This window comes from Scyliorhinus torazame, chromosome 29 (assembly GCF_047496885.1).
Source record: "Scyliorhinus torazame isolate Kashiwa2021f chromosome 29, sScyTor2.1, whole genome shotgun sequence".
In the NCBI taxonomy this organism is placed as follows: domain Eukaryota; kingdom Metazoa; phylum Chordata; class Chondrichthyes; order Carcharhiniformes; family Scyliorhinidae; genus Scyliorhinus; species Scyliorhinus torazame.
In genome coordinates, this window is record NC_092735.1 from 37,332,022 (window position 1) to 37,353,411 (window position 21,390).

Sequence of the window (21,390 nt, forward strand, 5' to 3'; positions counted from 1 at the left end):
TGAGTTCATGGAATAAACAATGTTTTGTGTTTAAAAACCCATGTGTCCATAATTGTAATCCCACACCTAGGGAGCAAGCCATGTGCTAGGAAAAGCAACACATTCATTAAAGGGAGAGGTTGGTTGAACTCCATGATACATGTTGGGGTTCTGAAAACGCCTCGCCCATAACAGGCAGCACGGTGGCACAGTGCGTTAGCCCTGCAGCCTCACGGCGCTGAGGTCCCAGGTTTAATCCCGGCTCTGGGTCACTGTCCGTGTGGAGTTTGCACATTCTCCCCGTGTTTGCGTGGGTTTCGCCCCCACAACCCATAAATGTGCAGGGTGGGTGGATTGGCCACACTAAATTGCCCCTTTTATTGGAAAAAATGAATTGGGCACTCTAAACTTATAAAAAAAAGAAGGTATCTGCTGCCCTTGTTCTTTTAGGTGATAAAAGTCAGGGGTTTGGAAGGTACTGTGTCAGGAGCCTCGGCGAGTTGCTGCAGTGCATCTTGTAGATGGCACTCGGCTGCCACTGTGCGTCGGTTGTGGAGGGAGTGAATGTTGGGAGGGTGGTGGATGGGGTGCTGATCAAGCAGGGCTGCTGTGCCCTGGATAATGCCCGGCACACAGCCAGGAAAGGGACCAGGGCGTGGAGGGATTGGAAAACAATTCAAATTGTTCCATCCGAAATGCGAAAGAGTGTCGTAGCCTCGGTTGCGCAGATCGCCCGGAGGCGGGTCCTGCTGGGGTGGAGGTCAGCTTCTCCGCCCTGTGCCTCGGCCTGGAGAGGGGAGGGGGGGGGGGGGGGGGGGGGGGGGAGAGACCTACTGGAATTCTAGGCCTTGAAGAACGTGAGATTTGAGCGAAGGGGGACACACGAAGTAAGTGTTCCGACAATTCATGGGGTCGTTTATCGTGTCCTTTCCGAAACCTGTTGCCATTGAACATTGGGGAGGGGGGGGGGGTTTATTATTTTTTCTCTGTTTTGTTGTTGACATATATTTGAAATGTACGAATGTATCAGGCTGCATATTGATGGGGCTTTTTGAGGGATTGTTCCTTCGTTTGCTTTTCTTTTGTTGTTCGCTTGATGAAAACGTGGGGAATAAAAAGATTTTTTTAAAAATGCAATGTAAAGGAGCCCTAACTGGGGCCAGGCTGGACGAAGGGGCGCAGGATGCAGAGTTAGAGAATGTACAACCCAGGGTACCTGTGCTCATGTCGTTTGAATTCCCAGCCTCTGTGGGCTGCCTTCCGCTTTTCCTGCCTCTCTGACTTTTCCTGAAGCTTTTGTGCTCCTCGCCCAGATGGGACTCATTATCGGAATTCTGGGTTACTTTCACTTTCCTGGAGCTGGTCCGGCCAAAGTTCAGGATTTTCCTTCTGCCGGTGACTGTGCCACTAACGTTGGGCATCAGACTGTCTGGGACCAGGTCTGTGAGCGGTTCTGGCTCCTCGAGGCCCCGGACATCATTGTCAATCAGCCATTCCTCAACAGCCTGGTTGGCTTTGCTGTGATCCTCCCTCTTGCTGTCTCTCATGGTCCCTTTCCGCTCTCGGAATCTCACGCTGTTCTCCCGCACCTGGAGTTCGCTGGGAGGGGGCAGTTGGTTTTCCGAGGACACCCTGCGCATTCCTTGCGACACCAGGAGGTACTTGGGGTTATTGAATTTCCTTTTCAAGTCATCGGACCTCGGTGGGATGTAGGTGGGGGTGAAGCCCTTCAGGGGGGCGGTGAGTCCTGGTTTGATGTTCAGATGATCCTGGAGATTCACCGCGTCCGAGTTGGCATACAGCTCCCGGAATTCAATATCGAAATTTTCCACGATCTGCCCGGTGTAGACGGTGAGAGCACTGCGGTGGAATCGGGAACAGCTCCATGTGAAACTACCGGGAAATGACAAAGCCAGCTCAGCCTCTATTTGAAATAAGGAAAGTAAGAATCCCATTTACAGAAAGTGTGGGTGAGCCCGAGGGGGGGGGGTCACCATCTCAAACTGCATTAACAACCCAAAACTTGCTCCTCAGTCAGGGCTTCTCATTGTCCAATGGGATAGCAGCACCCCATGTACAAACCCAACCTGGATCTGAGTCACCCTGGAACACAGACAGACAGAGATAAAATATACACACATGGAGACACATACACACACGGAGATAAAATATAGGGGCGGCAGGCGGCGCAGTGGTTAGCACTGGGACTGTGGCGCTGAGCACCTGGGTTTGAATCCCCGGCCCTGGGTCACTGTCCGTATGGAGTTTGCACATTCTCCCCGTGTCTGCGTGGGTCTCACCCCCACAACCCAAAGATGTGCAGGGTAGGTGGATTGACCACGCTAAATTGCCCCTTAATTGGAAAAAAAATAATTGGATACTCTAAATTTAAAAAAAAGAGATTAAATATACACACACTTAGACACACGCACGCACGCACACAGCCGCTGTAAGAATCCTTCCTGTTATTTCCTTTGTACCCATTTAATTTATTTTATTATTTTGGTCCGTGGACCCATTATCGGGATGTGCCTTTAAGTGGAAACTCTGTTGAGGCGGCCTGCTTATCAGGACACTGTGTTCCCAGGTTTGGTTTTTGGTGGGGAGAAGCCAGACTCCTCGGCACCAAGCGGATCTTAGGAACCAGGTTTGGAGGCAGTTAGTTCGATTGGTTAACTGGCAACCAGTGGGTTGGTCTGGGACAGTGTTCTGCCTGACAACAGTCAGCGATTGGTTCCTGCATGATGCTTTCTGAGAGAACAGGGAGAAGTATTTAGACCTTGGAAGTAAATAGACCTCTCTCTCTCCTGCTTGCTGAAGTGGAAGAACTGCTCTATTGTTCTGAAAGCAGTGAGACCCTGGCACATCCTTTGCTGTGAACCTGAAATGATGCTGAGTCTGCAGAGAAAGTAGATAATCATGGCGGAGAAATCCAGCTCAAGCCAAGAAGGAAGAAGTATCCAAACGAAAGCCTGAACTTCAGAAAGACATTGACTGGAAGTCACTCCAGTGCATCAAAGATTCTTATCCTTTTATTTATTAATATTTTCTTTCCTTTCCACCATTCTTTCCCTTCTGTGTTGTTTATCTGTCTGTGTGTGTATAGAGAGATTGGGGCGAATTAGGAAGGGGGTTGGGAAAGGAGGATTAGTTATATTTTCTGTCCTTTTAATTATAATACTGTACATGATAAAAGGCTACTTGTGTTGTAAAGTTATAAAACTGGTGACTGAAGTTTATTGGAGCTCAACCAAGGACCTCGGGCATTTGAAGTACAATCACTAATTTCACACGAGTTGCATCTCCAGGTCAGGTGAGGCTGGAATTGACTGTGACCTAGCCCAGGGTGCAGCGATATGATACAACACACACACACACACACACCAATGGGAGTCATTCAATGAATGATGGGCTCAGAGGTAAGGAGGCCTTGTCTGGGCCATTGTCACCAGCCCCTCAGTAACTTTGCTTCCAGACTGACTGACTTGTGACAGTCCAACTGGATCTCTAGCATTGGGGGAAAAACAGTGAAGTAAATAGCGCTTACTGCAATGTAGCTGTGATTTGGAGATCTCACTGAAAAACAGGACAAACCTACTGTTGCTAAATGACCATTTGCAGCAATAAATACCCGGCATTGGAAGGATTCGGGAGTGATCATGTGCCATTAGGTCCGGAGTTTATTTACCTGTAAGAGCCGGAAAGCACTTTATCGCCATCCACAATCATAAACTTCTGGTTTAAATCGCCCTTAATGTATCCGGGTTCAAAATAGAGACCAATGCCAGCGATGGAACGAACACGCAGGTACTGAAAAACAAGAGAGTGACAGACAGAAATCCACATTTCCCTCTCCCACCTTCTCTCCCTTGGATCGGAGGGTGGCTGCGATTGAACTGACCGGCAGCTCCCTCAACCCTTGTCCAAGCAGCCCATCCTACCCCTGTAAGCCTGAGCAATGAGAGTCAGCAGGGGGAGGGGGGGGGGGGCTATTTGGCTGTGGGGGGCTTCACTGCTGAGTCCGACCACGTCTTGTTTGTTGCACGGGGTGGGGGGGGGGGATTGGGATCCACGAGTGAGGCAAGTGAAGCCAGCAACAGGACTGGCTTCTCCCTCTGCTCTATCGTGGTCTTGAATCCTCACACCCCGTCTCTCGACCAATTTGCCCTCTTTTTCAACGAGAACATTCTCCTGCTCTTCCAGTACAAGACGGACCACAATGATTTGGACCCAGAACTCCCCTCCCTCCCACACCCACACGCATCTGCCTGGGTGAGGCTGGAATCCCGGATTCAGCTACAGGAGGTTGAGGGGGTGGGGTGAGGGAGTGGGGAGGGGGGTGAGGATGGCAGTGTCACATCTGCGGATAGAAAATCTCTGGAGCCTCACCCCCTCCCTCCCTCCACCTCACCCTCCCTTCACCTCACCTCCCCCCCCCCCCCCCCCCCCTCTCTTTGGCCAGACTCAGGGTCAAATCTCCCCGCGCGACACTCACTCGAACCATCAGCTCGCTCAATTCCATTTTCTTGCACATTTCCAGAAAGTATTTGAGATTTCCCTCATTCAGGATGATGTAGACAGGGATCCTCCGCCTGTAACAAGCCTCAGTCAGATCCTCAAAGATATTCTGGTCCGTGAATTCATCCATCACCAACGCAATCACCTGAATAAAGAGTCAAGGAGACATTTTCAAACTGTCAGCACTCAGACCCCAGCGTTGAGTCTGGAGTGAGAGAGAACATTTATTAACTTGGCCAGTGGCGATGAGCTGGAACTCACTGCCCACGAGACCATGAGTGATTTTGAAAGGACATCGGATGGGTAATTGAGGGAAATAAACTTGTAGTGTCCGGGAGAGGGAGAATGGGACTGATTGAAGTGCTCTACAGATGGCCAGCATGGATTCAATGGGCTGAATGGACTCCTTCTGTCCATAAATGACCCTAGAACAGGATTAACTCCACAACCTGGCACAATTGATGCATTTGTTGACTGTTTGTTGACTGTTGTCGTTTTAAACTCTTGAATGTACTGTTAGGTGGCAGTGAGGTTGGAGGGGGGCAAGGTGGAGGACGGGAGGGGTGAGGTGGAGAGATGGGGTGAGGCGGAAGGAGGGAGGGGTTGAGGTGGAGGGAGGGAGCGAGGTGGAGGGAGGGTGAGGTGCAGGGAGGGAGGGAGAGGGTGAGGTGGAGGGAGAGAGATGGAGGGAGGAAGGAAGAACTCTCGATTGGAAAGCAGGATGAAAAAGAAGGTGGTTCAGAGTGTTTGCAAATCCGGGATGAATCCTGGGAGTAGAATTTGGACAAACATGGTGTCATTAACATGGGTTTGAAATCAATCTTAACTGCAGAATGCGGAGTGCAGCCCCCTGCTTCGTATTTTTGGTTGTGAATATCTTGTGTTGTGGGTGTCTTGGGCTCTTGAAATCATCGTCAATATTTCTTGCGGGAATATGGCCACGTTAGCAAACCCACTTTAATCAGCTGTCGATAATCTCCCAGTGTGAATTACAGGTTAATAACCAGCCTGTAAACTTCAGAATCCAGTCCAAACCAATTCAGGAGAACATGAATGGTTCTGTTTCATTCACAACACAACAGCTGACATGTGACACCCATTGTGTGAGAGTTGGTACGTGACCGGAGCATAGGATAAATGGCCCATTTTCCCACACACTAATTAAATGTTTTGCGTTCTTGAACAACGGCGCATGTTTACATAGCACCATTACTGTAATGCACAGGAGCATTATAGAACAACGTTTGTCACAGAGTCTCACGAGGAGAATTTAGGGCAGGTCAAAGGGTAGGTTTTAAGGAAGGGGTTTAGGGAGGGAAGGCCAGAGTTTGGGGTCCAGGCAGTTGAAGGCATCGTCCCCAATGCGGGAGGGATTACATTTAGCAATGCTCACAAAAGGCCAGGATCAAGGAGTGTGGAGATCAGGGTGCAGGGCAGTGGGGTTGGAGGAGGTTACAGAGAGATGGAGGGGCGAGGCCAAGGAAGGATTTGAAACCATGGATGAGAGTTTTAAAATCACGACATTGCATTGGCCTAACTGGGGGTGTCGGAAAGTCTTTGCATCATGGGAAATTACCAAGCAGCTGGGGAAAGAACGGTTAACAGGTCGTTAGGTTTAGTTGGCAGTTTTCAAAATTAATTTACGGGATGTGGGGGTCGCTGGTTAGGCCCAGCATTTATTGCCCACCCCTAATTGCCCTCCAGAAGATGGTGGTGAGCTGCCTTCTTAAACCACTGCAGTACCCGAGGTGTAGGTACACCCACAGCGCTATTAGAGAGTTAGTTCCAGGACTTTGCCTCAGCGAGAGTGAAGGAACAGCTGCTATATTTCCAAGTCAGGATAGTGGAAACCTTGGAGGGAAACTTGCAGGTGGTGGTGTCCCCATGTGTCTGCTGCCCTTATCCAAGATGTATATAAATATACATTTATATATAAACACACAGTCTAAATAAGAACACAAGAGTAGAAGTAGGCCATTGGGCCCCTTGAGCTTGATCTGTCGCTCAATAAGATCCTGGCTGATGACATGTCAGTAAGATGTGAAATAAACAATAAAGTATGTCAATGAAACTTTATTATTTTATGCTCATGTAAAAATGAACTTTTCTGAGCCCAAAGGTGGCTGCTACAAGTCACCTGATGTCTGGAATTTCATAGAATTTACAGTGCAGAAGGAGGCCATTCGGCCCATTGAGCTGCACCGGCTCTTGGAAAGAGCACCCCACCCAAGGTCAACACCTCCACCCTATCCCCATAACCCAGTAACCCCACCCAACACTAAGGGCAATTTATCATGGCCAATCCACCTAACCTGCGCATCTTTGGACTGTGGGAGGAAACTGGAGCACCCGGAGGAAACCCACGCACACACGGGGAGGATGTGCAGACTCCGCACAGACAGTGACCCAAGCCGGAATCGAACCTGGGACCCTGGAGCTGTGAAGCAATTGTGCTATCCACAATGCTACCGTGCTGCCCAAATTGTAAGATGCTGACTAATGCATTGCATGAATTGCACTGGAGACAGACCCAACATGTTGCACGTGGAGTCTCACTCCTGGAATTGTTGGAAAGGAACGATTAAAAGGAAATGGACATCATTTGCATTTCTATAAGCTTACACCTCTATCGGAGTCGGAGAGTCTATCAACAAATAGCTACTGGGAAGAGAGCCATTAATAAGGAAAATGACTCTTAGGGAAGCTAATGACTGGGGCATTTTAAGCCCTATAACAAAAGCTAGGTCCAGACGCCAGATAAACGTCCCTTTATGAAATCATTGTGGGTGAAGGAGGTCAAATGACTCGAATGATCTTTTGAAATCTCTTTATCTTGTTGAGAATTCAGAAGCAGGCCAGTCTGCTGACTTATCTTCATCCTGCCAACATCGAACAACGGGACTCCAGGCTGACCAGACAGCCTGCAACAAGTCCTTCGCATAGTGAGGAACACAGAAATGGCAGAGATGCTGAATCTATACTTTGCCTCAGTTTTCAAGGTGGAGGACACTAGTACCATTCCCATAGGAACGGCATTTCAGAGGTAATAGAAAGGGTGGAACTTGGAACAATCAATAGGGAAATGGTCCTCAACAAACCCTTGGGATTGAGGGCAGACAAGTCCCCAGGGCCTGATGGTCTACATCCTGGGTTGTAAAGAAAGTGGAGGCAGAGATCATGGATCCATTGGTTACAATATTCCTAAATTCCCTGGGCACGGGAAAGGTTCCAGTGGATTGGAAAAATGCTAACGTAACGCCCTTATCCAAAAAGGGAGGGAGGCAGAATGTGGGAAATTACAGAGCAGTTAGTTCAACGCCTGTTGTTGGAAAATTGTTAGAATCAATTATCAAGGTCGTAATATCAGGACATTTGGAAAGCTGTCCATCAGAGTCAGCGTGGTTTATGAAGGGCAAATCATGTTTGACTAATTTGCTTGAGATATTTGAAGCTGTAACAAGGAAAGTGGACAGTGGGGATTCTGTAGATGTAGTGGGCGGGATTCTCCCGAAACGGTGGGATGGCCCGACGGTGGCGTGAAAAACGGCGCAAACCACTCCGGTGTCGGGCCAACCGGAAGTTGCGGAACTCTCCGCACCTCCGGGGCCTAAGTCGGCGGTGGAGAGGTTGGTGCCGTGCCAGCCGGCGGCGAAGGGACTGCGCGAGTTAGTGCAGGCGCAGAACCGCCGGTGTGATCCCGCGCAGGCGCAGGGGGGTGTCTTCTCCGCGCCCGCCCTGGCGGAGCCCTACAGGGGCCGGCGCGGAAGGAATAAGTGCCTCCACGGCACAGGTCGCCCGTTGATCGATGGGCCCCGATCGCAGGCCAGGCCACCGTGGCCCCCCCCCACCCCCCCCGGGGTCGGAGCCCCCCACAACCCCGGAGCACTGCACCAGCCAACTTACCTGCCAGGTCCCGCCGTGTGGGACCATGTCCAATCCACGCTGGCAGGACTGGCCAGAAACCGCTGGCCGCTCGGTCCATCGGGGCCCGGAGAATTGCCCGGGGGGGGGCCGCTGCCAACGGCCCCCGACCGGCGCGGCGTGATCCCCGCCCCTGCCCGAAACCGGCGCTGGAGAATACCGCAGCCGCAGGCGGGGCGGGATTCACGCCGCCCCCCCCCCCCCCCCCGGGGATTCTCCATCCCGGCAGGCGGTCGGAGAATCCCGCCCAGTATATCTAGACTTTGGAAGGCATTTGATAAGGTGCCACACAGAAGGTTGATTCACAAGGTTAGATCACATGGAGTTAGGGGTAATTTATTAGCTTGGGTAGAAGACTGGCTGACCGACAGGAGACAGAGAGTCGGGATAAATGGGTCTTTTTCTGGATGGTAAGATGTAACTAATGGGGGGCCACAGGGTTCAGTCCTTGGGCCCCAGCTATTTACAATCTATATTAACGACTTGGATACAGGGATAGAAGGATCTATAGCCAAATTTGCAGATGACACAAAAGTTACAAGGAAGAAATAAAAAGCTTTATAAATGGATACAGACAGGTTAGGAGAGTGGGCCAAAATGTGGCAGATGGAGTTTAACGTGGATACGTGTGAGGTTGTGCATTTTGGTCGGAAAAATGGGAAGGCAGCTTATTATCTAAATGGGGAGAGACTTCGGGGAGGTCCGATGCAGAGGGACCTGGGTGTCCTTGTGCATCAGTCACAGAAAACGAGCATGCAGGTGTAGCAGGTAATAAGGAAAGCGAATGGAATGTTGGCATTTATAGCTAAAGGAATTGAGTATAAAGGTAGGGAAGTGTTGCTGTAACTGTACAAGGCATTGAGACCGCACCTGGAGTACGTGCACAGTTTTGGTCCCCGTATTTGAGGAAAGATGTAGTGGCATTGGAGGCAGATCAGAGGAGGGTCACAAGGTTGATTCCATTGATGAGGGGTTTGTCGTTTGAGGAGAGATTGAACAATTTAGGCCGATATTCTCTAGAGTTTAGAAGAATGAGGGGAGATCTAATTGAGGTGTACAAGATGCTGAAAGGTGTGGATAAAGTAGACGTGGAGCTGATGCCTCCTCTTGTGGGGCATTCTAGAACGAGAGGTCATTGATCTTAGAATAAGAGGTAACAAATTTAAAACAAATTTGAGGAGAAACTACTCCCAAAGGGTTGTGAATCTGTGGAATTCGCTACCCCAGAGTGCAGTGGATGCTGGGACAGTGAGTGTATTTTTAATTGGTAATGGGTTGGAGGGTTATGGAGAACGGGCAGGACGGTGGAGTTGGGGCCAGGATGGGATCAGCCACGATCACATTGGGGGTGTTAGGCTCGGGAGGCTAAATTGCCGACTACAGCTGCGAGGGTCATGTGTTCCAGGGAGGAGATGCTCTGGCTGATTTCGCAAACCAGCTCTTGGTCTGTAACATTGTAGGTGGCAGATAAGGAACATACCAGCCATGATAGACTGGCGGAGCAGACCCGATGGTCCAATTCTGCTCCTATACCTTATGAACTCATGAACATAGACTATTAATCTGGAAATCAGTATCCGCTAACATTTCTGAATCTTGACCTCATCTACATGTGGCAACATCACCTTAAAGGGATTCTGTACTTTCGCCTTCTGCCAGGAATCTGCCTGACATGGAGCTTCCGCAAGAGGGACCCGCCTCTGGATTTACACTTTCTGGACTGTGGCAATAGGTGAACTATTTCTATGGTTTTGACCCAGTGACAGTGAGGGGACTGCTGATACATTTCCAAGTCGGCATGGCGAGTGGCTTGGAGAGGAACCTCCAGGCGGTGGGGTTCCCATGTACCTGCTGCCCTGTGGTGGGTATGGAAGGCGCTGTCAAAGGAACCTTGGTGAGTTCCTGCAGTGCTTCGTGTAGACGGTACACACGGCTGCCGTGTGTCGGTGGTGGAGTCCTGCAGCTAGCAAAGGGTTAATTGTGGTTGTGCAGATAATGGTGAGAGGGGAGTTGCTCAAACTGAACTGATAAGAATATCTTCCTTTTCCCTGTTGACTGCCTGAGCTGCAGACTTGGCTGTGGTTTACATTTGTTTTTGCATTCCGATATTGATCAGATAAAATCGTCAGCCTCAAAACAGCGAAACTCTGCATTGCTTCAAGATTCACAGTCTTTCCTGTGAATACAACTCTGCTCACAGAGATCTCTCACTCACGACTGACACTTCGCACCGGACTCCAGTACAACCTTTTCTGATTAAAAAGTAATCTTTCAAAATAAATTTTAAAATGTATTATAGGAGGCGTCATTCATTTTTTTCCCATACATTTAGAGTATCCAATTCATTTTTTCCAATTAAGGGGCAATTTAGCGCGGCCAATCCACCTACCCTGCTCATCTTTGAGTAGTGGGGGCGAAACTCACGCAGACACGGGGAGAATGTGCAAACTCCACACGGACAGTGACCCAGAGCCGGGATCGAACCCGGGACCTCGGCGCCGTGAGGCAGCAGGGCTAACGCACTGCGCCACCGTGCCGTACTTGGAGGCTTCATTCATGAGAGGGACGGGGGCACTCCCTGTCCTCAGCAGTGACGAGGGGACAGGGACGGGGCAGGGTTTCAGAACCCAGAGCACAATGGGGTAAGGATGGAGTTTGGGGGAGGGTGTTTGGGGGTGGGGGATGTTAGATTCTACTGTGCACCAATCTCTGACCACATAGCACCAGTGGCTGCAGGGCGGCACGGAGGCGCAGTGGTTAGCACTGCTGCCTCACGGCGCTGAGGTCCCAGGTTCGATCCCGGCCCTGGGTCACTGTCCGTGTGGAGTTTGCACATTCTCCCCGTGTCTGCGTGAGTTTCGCCCCCACTACTCAAAGATGTGGGCAGCACGGTAGCACAGTGGTTAGCACAGCTGCTTCACAGCTCCAGGGTCCCAGGTTCGATTCCCGGCTTGGGTCACTGTCTGTGCGGAGTCTGCACGTTCTCCCCGTGTCTGCGTGGGTTTCCTCCGGGTGCTCCGGTTTCCTCCCACAGTCCAAAGATGTGCGGGTTAGGTGGATTGGCCGTGATAAATTGCCCTTAGTGTCCAAAAAAGGTTAAGTGGGGTTACTGGGTTACGGGGATAGGGTGGAGGTGTGGGCTTGGGTGGGATGCCCTTTCCAAGGGCCGGTGCAGACTCGATGGGCCGAATGGCCTCCTTCAGTACTGTAAATTCTATGATCTATGATGTGCAGGGTGGGTGGATTGGCCACGCTAAATTGCCCCTTAATTGGAAAAAATTAATTGGGTACACTAAATTTATTTAAAAAAACCAGTGTCTGCTCCAGAGATAACAGCTCTGCCCTGCCAGGGACCTGCTCGGAGAAGCCCCGGGGACTAGGAAGGTTTTATGTAAAATCCAAAGCTCTTTCTAGCACAGATAAGGAGGGGACAATCTGCCCCGAGTCCTCACTTCCCTGAAATAGCCACTGCCACTCTGAGCTGGACATTTTGTGTGTTTAGCCGTCGGTTGAGGAGAGGATCGAGCTAGTGATGCACTGTGTGGCTGAATAGTTGTCAGAGCCGACGCACCAAATGCTCATGGAATTGAACTTGAGCGAGAGACGGTGCAATCAGTGGAGGGGAATGTTAGGGGAGGTGAGGGAAACACGTGGCTTCAATAGCACTGCCACCTTCTACACCCCAATATTCACACCCTGTTTTAATTATTTTTAATTATCCCCGAGAAAGCTGACGAACGGCTGCCACCCTCCGGGTGAACCCTAGCACAGACCCACTTAGGGCGAACTTTATTTTCTCAAGACTGAGAAACCCAGCCATGTAACTAACCCAGGTCTCTGCACTCGGGGGCTTCGAGTCTCTCCACAATAACAAGATCCGTCTCTGGGCTACCAGGGAGGCAAAGGCCAGGACGTCGGCCTCTTTCGCCCCCTGGACTACCGGCTCTTGCGACACTCCAAAGATCACTACCTCTGGACTCGGCACCACCCGTGTTTTTAGCACCGTGTGTCATGATATCCACATCAGCATATCATGGTGCAATCACACACACACTGATGGACAGGTAGTTGGACCAACCAACACACACATAACATCGCAGTCAATCACCAGTGAGAGCACACGCACTATAAAACAGGGAACACCACAGTTCCCGCTCATTCTACCAGGAGATAGTTCAGAGCACAGAGCTCACAGCGCGCCACTCAGACATACACCATGTGCTGAGTGCCTCAGCAAGATAGTGATAGGGCTGGGTCCACAGGTTAGCTGGTGAAGCACGTACCCAAGCCAGCATTGAGTAGTTGTCGTTGTTAAGACAATAAAACAGAGTTGTACCGTCTACAGCCGTGTCGGATCATTTGTGCATCAGAACACCCAACACGACATGATACCAGTAGTGGACGCAAACCAGCGACTGTGAGACCTACCTGCACCCTTTCAGAAATCCGCCATCCTGCTCCATGGAAACCATCAGCCCGCCGCAGCCGCTCCGAATCGCTGGAAATCTTGGCGTCAACTGGAAGCTGTTTAAACAGCGCTTCCAGCTCTTCCTAGAAGCCACAGACAGGGAGAATGCATCGGACACCAGGAAGATCGCCCTCCTCCTCTCCACGGCGGGGCAACACGCCATCCACATCTACAACTCCCTGGCATTCGCGGAAGGCGAGGACAAGACAAAATATAAGACGGTGCTTCTGAAGTTCGAGGAACACTTCAGCGTGGAAGCCAATGAGAGCTTCGAGAGGTACCTCTTCCAGCAGCGCCTGCAGGGTAAGGATGAGCCTTTCCAATCTTACTTGACACACCTCCGTGTCCTCGCGCAGTCCTGCGGCTATGAGGCCACCTCCGACTTCATGATACGGGATCAGATAGTTTTTGGGGTCACCTCGGACACCCTACGCCAGCAGCTCCTTAAAATAAAGCGCCTCACCCTAGCCACCGCCATCGAGACCTGCGCCCTCCATGAGAACACGACCAGCCGGTACTCCCAAATCCAGGCGGCCGAAACGGCACGGCACGGGTCCTACGGGGTGGAGCGGGTCCAGTCGATCGAGTTCCTCCCGGCCCGCACGAGGGCGGCCATTTTGTGCGCTTTCCGAGGCCTCCTGCGCTTGTACGCACCAAAAGAGGGGACGTTGACGCAGAGGGACGTGATGCGCAGGCGCGCTCTACGCAGGACCGCACTGCGCATGAGCGGTGGTGCAACGAATGCAACGAACGCCATGAATTCACGACGTGCGGCAACTGTGGCTCCGCCCATTTAAAGCGGCAATGTCCGGCCAAAGCGCGACAATGCCTCCGCTGTGGCAGGATGGGCCACTCTGCTGCCTGCTGTCGAGCAGCTCAACCTGCCAACTCCCAACAATTCCGCCAGCCTCGCAGGGACGTGCGGGCGATTCAGCCCCCCTACACTGAGTCATATCCTGATAGCATGCAGACCAGCGATACCGAAGACAGGGAGCCTTTCCGCGTTGCGGTAATCCACAAGAACCGGATGTCCCCAAGTCGGAACCACCAGCCGCTGCCAGGCAGAATGTGATCTGGGATCAGTTGACGGTCAGGGTGGCACACCACTCATCGTCCGGATCAATGCTGTGCACCGACAGCGGCTGGTGCATTCGACCCGGGGACAGCTTGTTCTTGTTGGTGACAGCAATGCGGAAAGGCTCCCTGTCCTCAGTGTCACTGGTCTGTATGATGTCAGGATCGGACTCGGTAAACGTGGGTAGAATTGCCCGAACATTTCTGCGAGGCTGGTTAAACTGTTGTGAGTTGGCAGCTGAGCTGCTCGACAGCAGGCAGCATAGTGGCCACGCCTGCCACAGCGTAGTTCCCGCCCATTCTAGCAGCAGCCAGCTCAGAGCACAGAGCTCAGAGCCTGCCTCTCAGACATTCACCATGTGCTGAGTGCCTCACCCAGATAGTGATAGGACAGGGTCCACAGATAAGCTGGTAACGCACGTACCCAAGCTTACAGTATGTTATTACAGTTGAGTTGTGTGGTGGTATGTATTAGGGGTCATGTGGGACCTGTGAAGCCGAGATGCTATTGGCTGACAGATCCCGGGTCCTGGTTGGATCTGCTGACTTCTGGCCCCGCCCTGAAGGCGGAGTATAAGAACCCGAGCTTCTCCCCGCAGCTCCATTCTGTTGCTGAGCTGCTGGGGACAAGCATCGCTTAATAAAGCCTGGATCGACTTCACCACTTCTCGTCTCTCGTGAGTCATTGTGCACTACAAGTTGTAAATAAAATAGAGTTACACCATCTCCAGCTGTGTTGACCTGTTTGTAGACCAGAACACCCAACACGACATGGTTCCAGGAGTGGACGCATACTAGCCACAGTGAGACCTACCTGCAACTTATCAGCAATCTGCCATCTTGCAGGATGGAGAACAACCTGTTCCAGCAGCGCCTGCAGGGTAAGGACGAGCCTTTCCAATCCTATTTAACGAAGCTCCGCATCCTTGCGCGGTCCTGCGGCTACGGGCCCACCTCTGACTCCATGATACGCGACCAGATAGTTTTTGGGGTCATGTCGGACACCCTGCGCCAGCAGGTCCTTAAAATCAAGCAACTCACCCTAGCGACGGCCATCGAGACCTGCGTCCTGCATGAGAACGCCACCAGCCGGTACTCACACATCCAGGCGGCTGAAACGGCGCGGCATGGGCCCCACGAGGCGGAGCGGGTCCAGACGATCGAACACCTCCCGGCCCACGGCCCGGAGGAGGGTGGCCATTTCACGTGCTTTCTAAGGCCACCCGTGCTTGTACGTGCCAAAAGAGGGGACGTTGACGCGGAGGAACGCGATGCGCAGGCATGCACTACGCAAGACCGCACCGCATACGCGCGGTGGCGCAATGAACGCACTGACGTCACGACGTGCAGCAACTGTGGCTCCGCCCATTTAAAGCGGCAATGTCCGGCCAAAGCGGGACAATGCCTACGCTGTGGCAGGCGTGGCCACTATGCTGCCTGCTGTCGAGCTCCTCACCCTGCCAACTCGCAACAGTTTAACCAGCCTCGCAGAAATGTTCGGGCAATTCTACCCACGTTCACCGAGTCCGATCCTGACATCACACAGACCAGTGACACTGAGGACAGGGAGCCTTTCCGCATTGCTGTCACCAACAAGAACAAGCTGTCCCCGAGTCGAACGCACCAGCCGCTGTCGGTGCACAGCATTGATCCGGACGACGAGTGGTGTGCCACCCTGACGGTCAACCGATCCCAGATCACATTCCGCCTGGACACTGGTGCTTCCGCCAATCTCCTCGCATGGTCAGCACTTCAAACCCTGAGGGTCAAACCAGCAATTCTTCCATCCATCTGTCAACTGGTCGACTATAATGGCAACGCCATCCCCGCCACGGGGTCGTGCCAACTCGAGGTGACGCACAACTCGCGTAAAGCCATCCTACCCTTCGAGATCGTGGGCTCTTCAAAGGACCCTCTGCTAGGCGCACAGGCGTGCAAACTCCTCCACCTCGTTCAGCGAGTACACTCTCTCTCTCCAGAAGGCACGTCTGACTTCCAAGATGCGGAATTCAGGGCGCAACTAACTCAATCCTCTCTCACAACCAGGATGCTTTCGAGGGCATGGGTACACTGCCCTACACATACAAAATCCTGCTCAAACCGGACACCACCCCGATAGTTCATGCACCTCGCAGAGTCCCAGCTCGCCTCAAGGACCGCCTCAAGCAGCAGCTGCAGGACCTTCAGGACCAATGAGTGCTGTCCCGGGTGACGGAGCCAACGCCATGGGTCAGCTCCATGGTGTGCATCAAGAAGACTTCCGGCGAGCTCCAGATCTGTATTGACCCGAAAGACTTAAATCGCAATAGAATGAGGGAACATTACCCTATACCCAAACGTGAGGAGGTCCATAAGACCATAAGACATAGGAGCGGAAGTAAAGCCATTCGGCCCATCGAGTCCACTCCACCATTCAATCATGGCTGATTTCAACTCCATTTACCCGCTCTCTCTCCATAGCCCTTAATTCCTCGAGAAATCAAGAATTTATCAACTTCTGTCTTAAAGACACTCAACGTCCCGGCCTCCACCGCCCTCTGTGGCAATGAATTCCACAGACCCACCACTCTCTGGCTGAAGAAATGTCTCCTCATCTCTGTTCTAAAGTGACTCCCTTTTATTCTAAGGCTGTGCCCCCGGGTCCTAGTCTCCCCTGCTAATGGAAACAACTTCCCTACGTCCGCCCTATCTAAGCCATTCATTATCTTGTAAGTTTCTATTAGATCTCCCCTCAACCTCCTAAACGCCAATGAATATAATCCCAGGATCCTCAGATGTTCATCGTATGTTAGGCCTTCCATTCCTGGGATCATCCGTGTGAATCTCCGCTGGACCCGCTCCAGTGCCAGTATGTCCTTCCTGCGGTGTGGGGCCCAAAATTGCTCACAGTATTCTAAATGGGGCCTAACTAATGCTTTATAAAGCTTCAGAAGTACATTCCTGCTTTTATATTCCAAGCCTCTTGAGATGAATGACAACATTGCATTTGCTTTCTTAATTATGGACTCAACCTGCAAGTTTACCTTTAGAGAATCCTGGACTAGGACTCCCAAGTCCCTTTGCACTTCAGCATTATGAATTTTGTCACCGTTTAGAAAATAGTCCATGCCTCTATTCTTTTTTCCAAAGTGCAAGACCTCGCACCTGCCCACGTTGAATTTCATCAGCCATTTCTTGGACCACTCTCCTAAACTGTCTAAATCTTTCTGCAGCCTCCCCACCTCCTCCATACTACCTGCCCCTCCACCTATCTTTGTATCATCGGCAAACTTAGCCAGAATGCCCCCAGTCCCGTCATCTAGATCGTTAATATATAAAGAGAACAGCTGTGGCCCCAACACTGAACCCTGCGGGACACCACTCATCACCGGTTGCCATTCCGAAAAATAACCTTTTATCCCAACTCTCTGCCTTCTGCCTGACAGCCAATTGTCAATCCATGTTAGTACCTTGCCTCGAATACCATGGGCCCTTATTTTATTCAGCAGTCGCCCGTGAGGCACCTTATCAAAGGCCTTTTGGAAGTCAAGATAGATAACATCCATTAGCTCACCTTGGTCTAACCTATTTGTTATCTCTTCAAAGAACTCTAACAGGTTTGTCAGGCACTACCTCCCCTTACTAAATCCATGCTGACTTGTCCTAATCCGAACCTGCACTTCCAAGAATTTAGAAATCTCATCCTTAACGATGGATTCTAGAATCTTGCCAACAACCGAGGTTAGGCTAATTGGCCTATAATTTCCCATCTTTTTCCTTGTTCCCTTCTTGAACAGGGGGGTTACAACAGTGATTTTCCAATCCTCTGGGACTTTCCCTGACTCCAGTGACTTTTGAAAGATCATAACTAACGCCTCCACTATTTCTTCAGCTATCTCCTTTAGAACTCTAGGATGTAGCCCATCTGGGCCCAGAGATTTATCAATTTTTAGACCTCTTAGTTTCTCTAGCACTTTCTCCTTTGTGATGGCTACCATATTCAACTCTGCCCCCTGACTCTCCTGAATTGTTGGGATATTACTCATGTCTTCTACTGTGAAGACTGACGCAAAGTACTTGTTTAGTTCCTCAGCTATTTCCTTGTCTCCCATCACTAGATTACCAGCGTCATTTTGGAGCGGCCCAATGTCTACTTTTGCCTCCCGTTTGTTTTTAATGTATTTAAATAAACTTTTGCTATCATTCCTAATGTTACTGGCTAGCCTACCTTCATATTTGATCCTCTCTTTCCTTATTTCTCTCTTTGTTATCCTCTGTTTGTTTTTGTAGCCGTCCCAATCTTCTGACTTCCCACTACTCTTTGCCACATTATAGGCTTTCTCTTTTGCTTTGATGCATTCCCTAACTTCCTTTGTCAGCCATGGCTGCCTAATCCCCCCTCTGATAACCTTTCTTTTCTTTGGGATGAACCTCTGTACTGTGACCTCAATTACTCCCAGAAACTCCTGCCATTGCTGTTCTACTGTCTTTCCCACTAGGCTCTGCTCCCAGTCGATTTTCGTCAGTTCCTCCCTCATGCCCCTGTAGTTACCTTTATTTAACTGGAACACCTTTACATCTGATTCTACCTTCTTTCTTTCAAATTGGAGATTGAATTCTACCATATTATGATCACTGCCTCCTAAGTGTTCCCTTAAGATCTTTAATCAAGTCTGGCTCATTACATAATACTAAGTCCAGAATGGCCTGTTGCCTCGTGGGCTCCATCACAAGCTGTTCCAAAAAGCCCTCCTGTAAACATTCAATGAATTCCCTTTCCTTGGGTCCACTGGCAGTATTATTTACCCAGTCCACCTCCATATTGAAGTCCCCCATGATCACTTTGACCTTGCCTTTCTGACATGCACTTTCTATTTCGTGGTGCATTTTGTGCCCCTGGTCCTGACCACTGTTAGGAGACGTGTACATAACTCCCATTATGGTCTTTTTGCCTTTGTGGTTCCTCAACTCTACCCACACAGACTCCACATCATCTGACCCTATGTCGTTTAGTGCTATTGATTCAATTTCATTCCTAATTAACAAGGCAACCCCGCCCCCTCTGCCCACCTCTCTGTCTTTTCGATAGGTTGTGAATCCCTGGATGTTTAAATGCCAGTCCTGAACCCCCTGCAACCACGTCTCTGTGATGCCTACCACATCACACCTGCCAGTCACAATCTGGGCCACAAGCTCATCTACCTTGTTCCGTACACTGCGCGCATTTAAATATAGCACCTTTAATTCTCTATTGACCATCCCTTTTTGTTTTCTTAGTGTGGTGGACCTTGGTTTACTGAGCCTTTCCATACACTGTGTCATATTTTGTGGGATGGGGACTATCGTAACCTCTCCTGAGTTCTGTCTTTTCGTGCTTTTTTGTATTCCTAAGCAGCTACGCTTCCCACTGATTATTTCACCTCTTGGTTCCCTGACTTTCCCTTCCCCCCCAATCTCTAGTTTAAAGTCCTATTGACCACCCTATTTACTCTTTTCGCCAGAACACTGGTCCCAGCTCGGTTCAGGTGGAGACCATCCCAACGGTATAGGTCCCCCCTGTCCCAAAACTGATGCCAGTGTCCCATGAAAAGGAACCCCTCTTTCCCACACCATTCTTCCAGCCACGTGTTAACGGCCCTTATTCTTGCCTCCCTATGCCAATTTGCACGTGGCTCGGGCAGTAATCCGGAGATTATGACCCTTGAGGACCTGTTTTTTTTAATTTGAATCCTAGCTCTTTATAACCTCTAAACAGGTCCTCTTTCCTAGACTTGCCTATGTTGTTGGTACCGACATGGACCACAACAACTGGATCCTCCCCCTCCCTCTCCAGTATCCTTTCAAGCCGGTCAGAGATGTCCCGCACCCTAGAACCGGACAGGCAACATACCATGCGGGACTCTTTATCCTGCTCACAAAGGATACTATCTATCCCCCTGATAATAGAATCCCCTACAACTACAACTTGCCTATTTACTCCCTCCCCTTGAATGGCCTGCTGAACCATGGTGCCTTGGTCAGCTGACTCATCCTTCCTGCAGCCCTGTTCGCCATCCACACAGGGAGCAAGTGCCTCATACCTGTTGGACAGGGTCAAGGGCTGAGGCTCCTGAGTTCCTGACTGCTGGTTCCCTTTACCTGCCTGACTTGCAGTCACACCCTGCTGTCCCTGGCCACTGGCAGGATTTAAACTACTTACTCTGACAGGTGTGACTGTCTCCTGAAACACAGTGTCCAGCTAAGTCTCCCCCTCCTGGAAGTGCCTCAGTGTTTGAAGCTCAGACTCCAGCTCATCAACTCTGAGCCGGAGCTCTTCGAGCAGCCAACACTTACTGCAGATGTGGTCGCTGCAGCTCGCAATGGGATCTGCCAGCTCCCACATCAAGCAGCTCAAGCACATCACGTGCGAGATGGCTCGGACGAAAATATTCACCAAGCTTGATGCCTCAAAGGGCTTCTGGCAGATTCAATTGGATCAGTCCAGCAGGAAGCTGTGTACCTTCAACACTCCATTTGGCAGATACTGCTACAATAGGATGCCATTTGGAATCATATCGGCCTCTGACGTTTTCCATCGCATCATGGAACAGATGATGGAGGGCATCGAGGGCGTGCGCGTCTATGTGGACGATATCATTATTTGGTCTACCACACCGCAGGAGCATATCAGTCGCCTCCAACGCGTCTTTCAACGGATACGGGACCAGGGCCTGCGCCTTAACAGGGCCAAATGTTCTTTTGGCCAAACCGAGCTCAAGTTCTTGGGGACCACATCTCCCGGTTGGGGGTGCGGCCGGATGCCGACAAGGTGGCAGCCATCACGGCCATGCAGAAGCCTACGCTTTCTAGGAATGGTCAACTTCTTGGGAAAATTCATCCCTAACCTCGCTTCCCACACCACAGCTCTCCGGCACCTTGTCGGGAAGACAACGGAATTCCAGTGGCTTCCCATCCACCAGTGTGAATGGGAGGAGCTCAAGGCCAAGCTCACCACCGCCCCGGTACTGCCGTTCTTCAATCCTGCAAGGGAGACGAAGGTCTCGACTGACGCCAGCCAATCCGGCATTGGGGCGGTCCTCCTACAACGAGATGACGCCTCATCATGGGCCCCTGTCGCCTATGCGTCACGTGCCATGACCCCCACAGAGCAGTGCTATGTGCAAATTGAGAAGGAATGCCTAGGCCTGTTGACTGGCGTTGACAAGTTCCGCGACTATGTGTATGGCCTTCCCCAGTTCACTGTGGAGACCGACCATCGCCCGCTGGTTGGCATCATTCAAGAGGACCTTAATGACATGACCCCTTGCCTCCAGCGCATTCTGCTCAAACTACGGAGGTACGACTTCCAACTTGTATACACCCCGGGTAAGGACCTGATCATAGCAGACGCTCTGTCCAGGGCAGTCGACACTGCGTCCGACCCAGAGGGGTTCGTTGGCCAAGGTGACGCC

General features: G+C 51.0%; 1 protein-coding gene across 1 annotated transcript in view; it reads right to left on the bottom strand.

Moving 5' to 3' along the window:
* LOC140404067 (protein FAM83F-like) overlaps nucleotides 1-21,390 on the bottom strand; it is a 51,766-nt gene that overhangs the window by 13,462 nt on the left and 16,914 nt on the right. The window contains exons 2-4 of the mRNA XM_072492433.1: nucleotides 4,475-4,642; nucleotides 3,668-3,789; nucleotides 1,196-1,872 (exon numbers count right to left, since the gene is read on the bottom strand). Coding sequence (XP_072348534.1) covers nucleotides 1,196-1,872; nucleotides 3,668-3,789; nucleotides 4,475-4,642 — 967 coding nt within the window. The remainder of the gene's footprint in view (nucleotides 1-1,195; nucleotides 1,873-3,667; nucleotides 3,790-4,474; nucleotides 4,643-21,390) is intronic.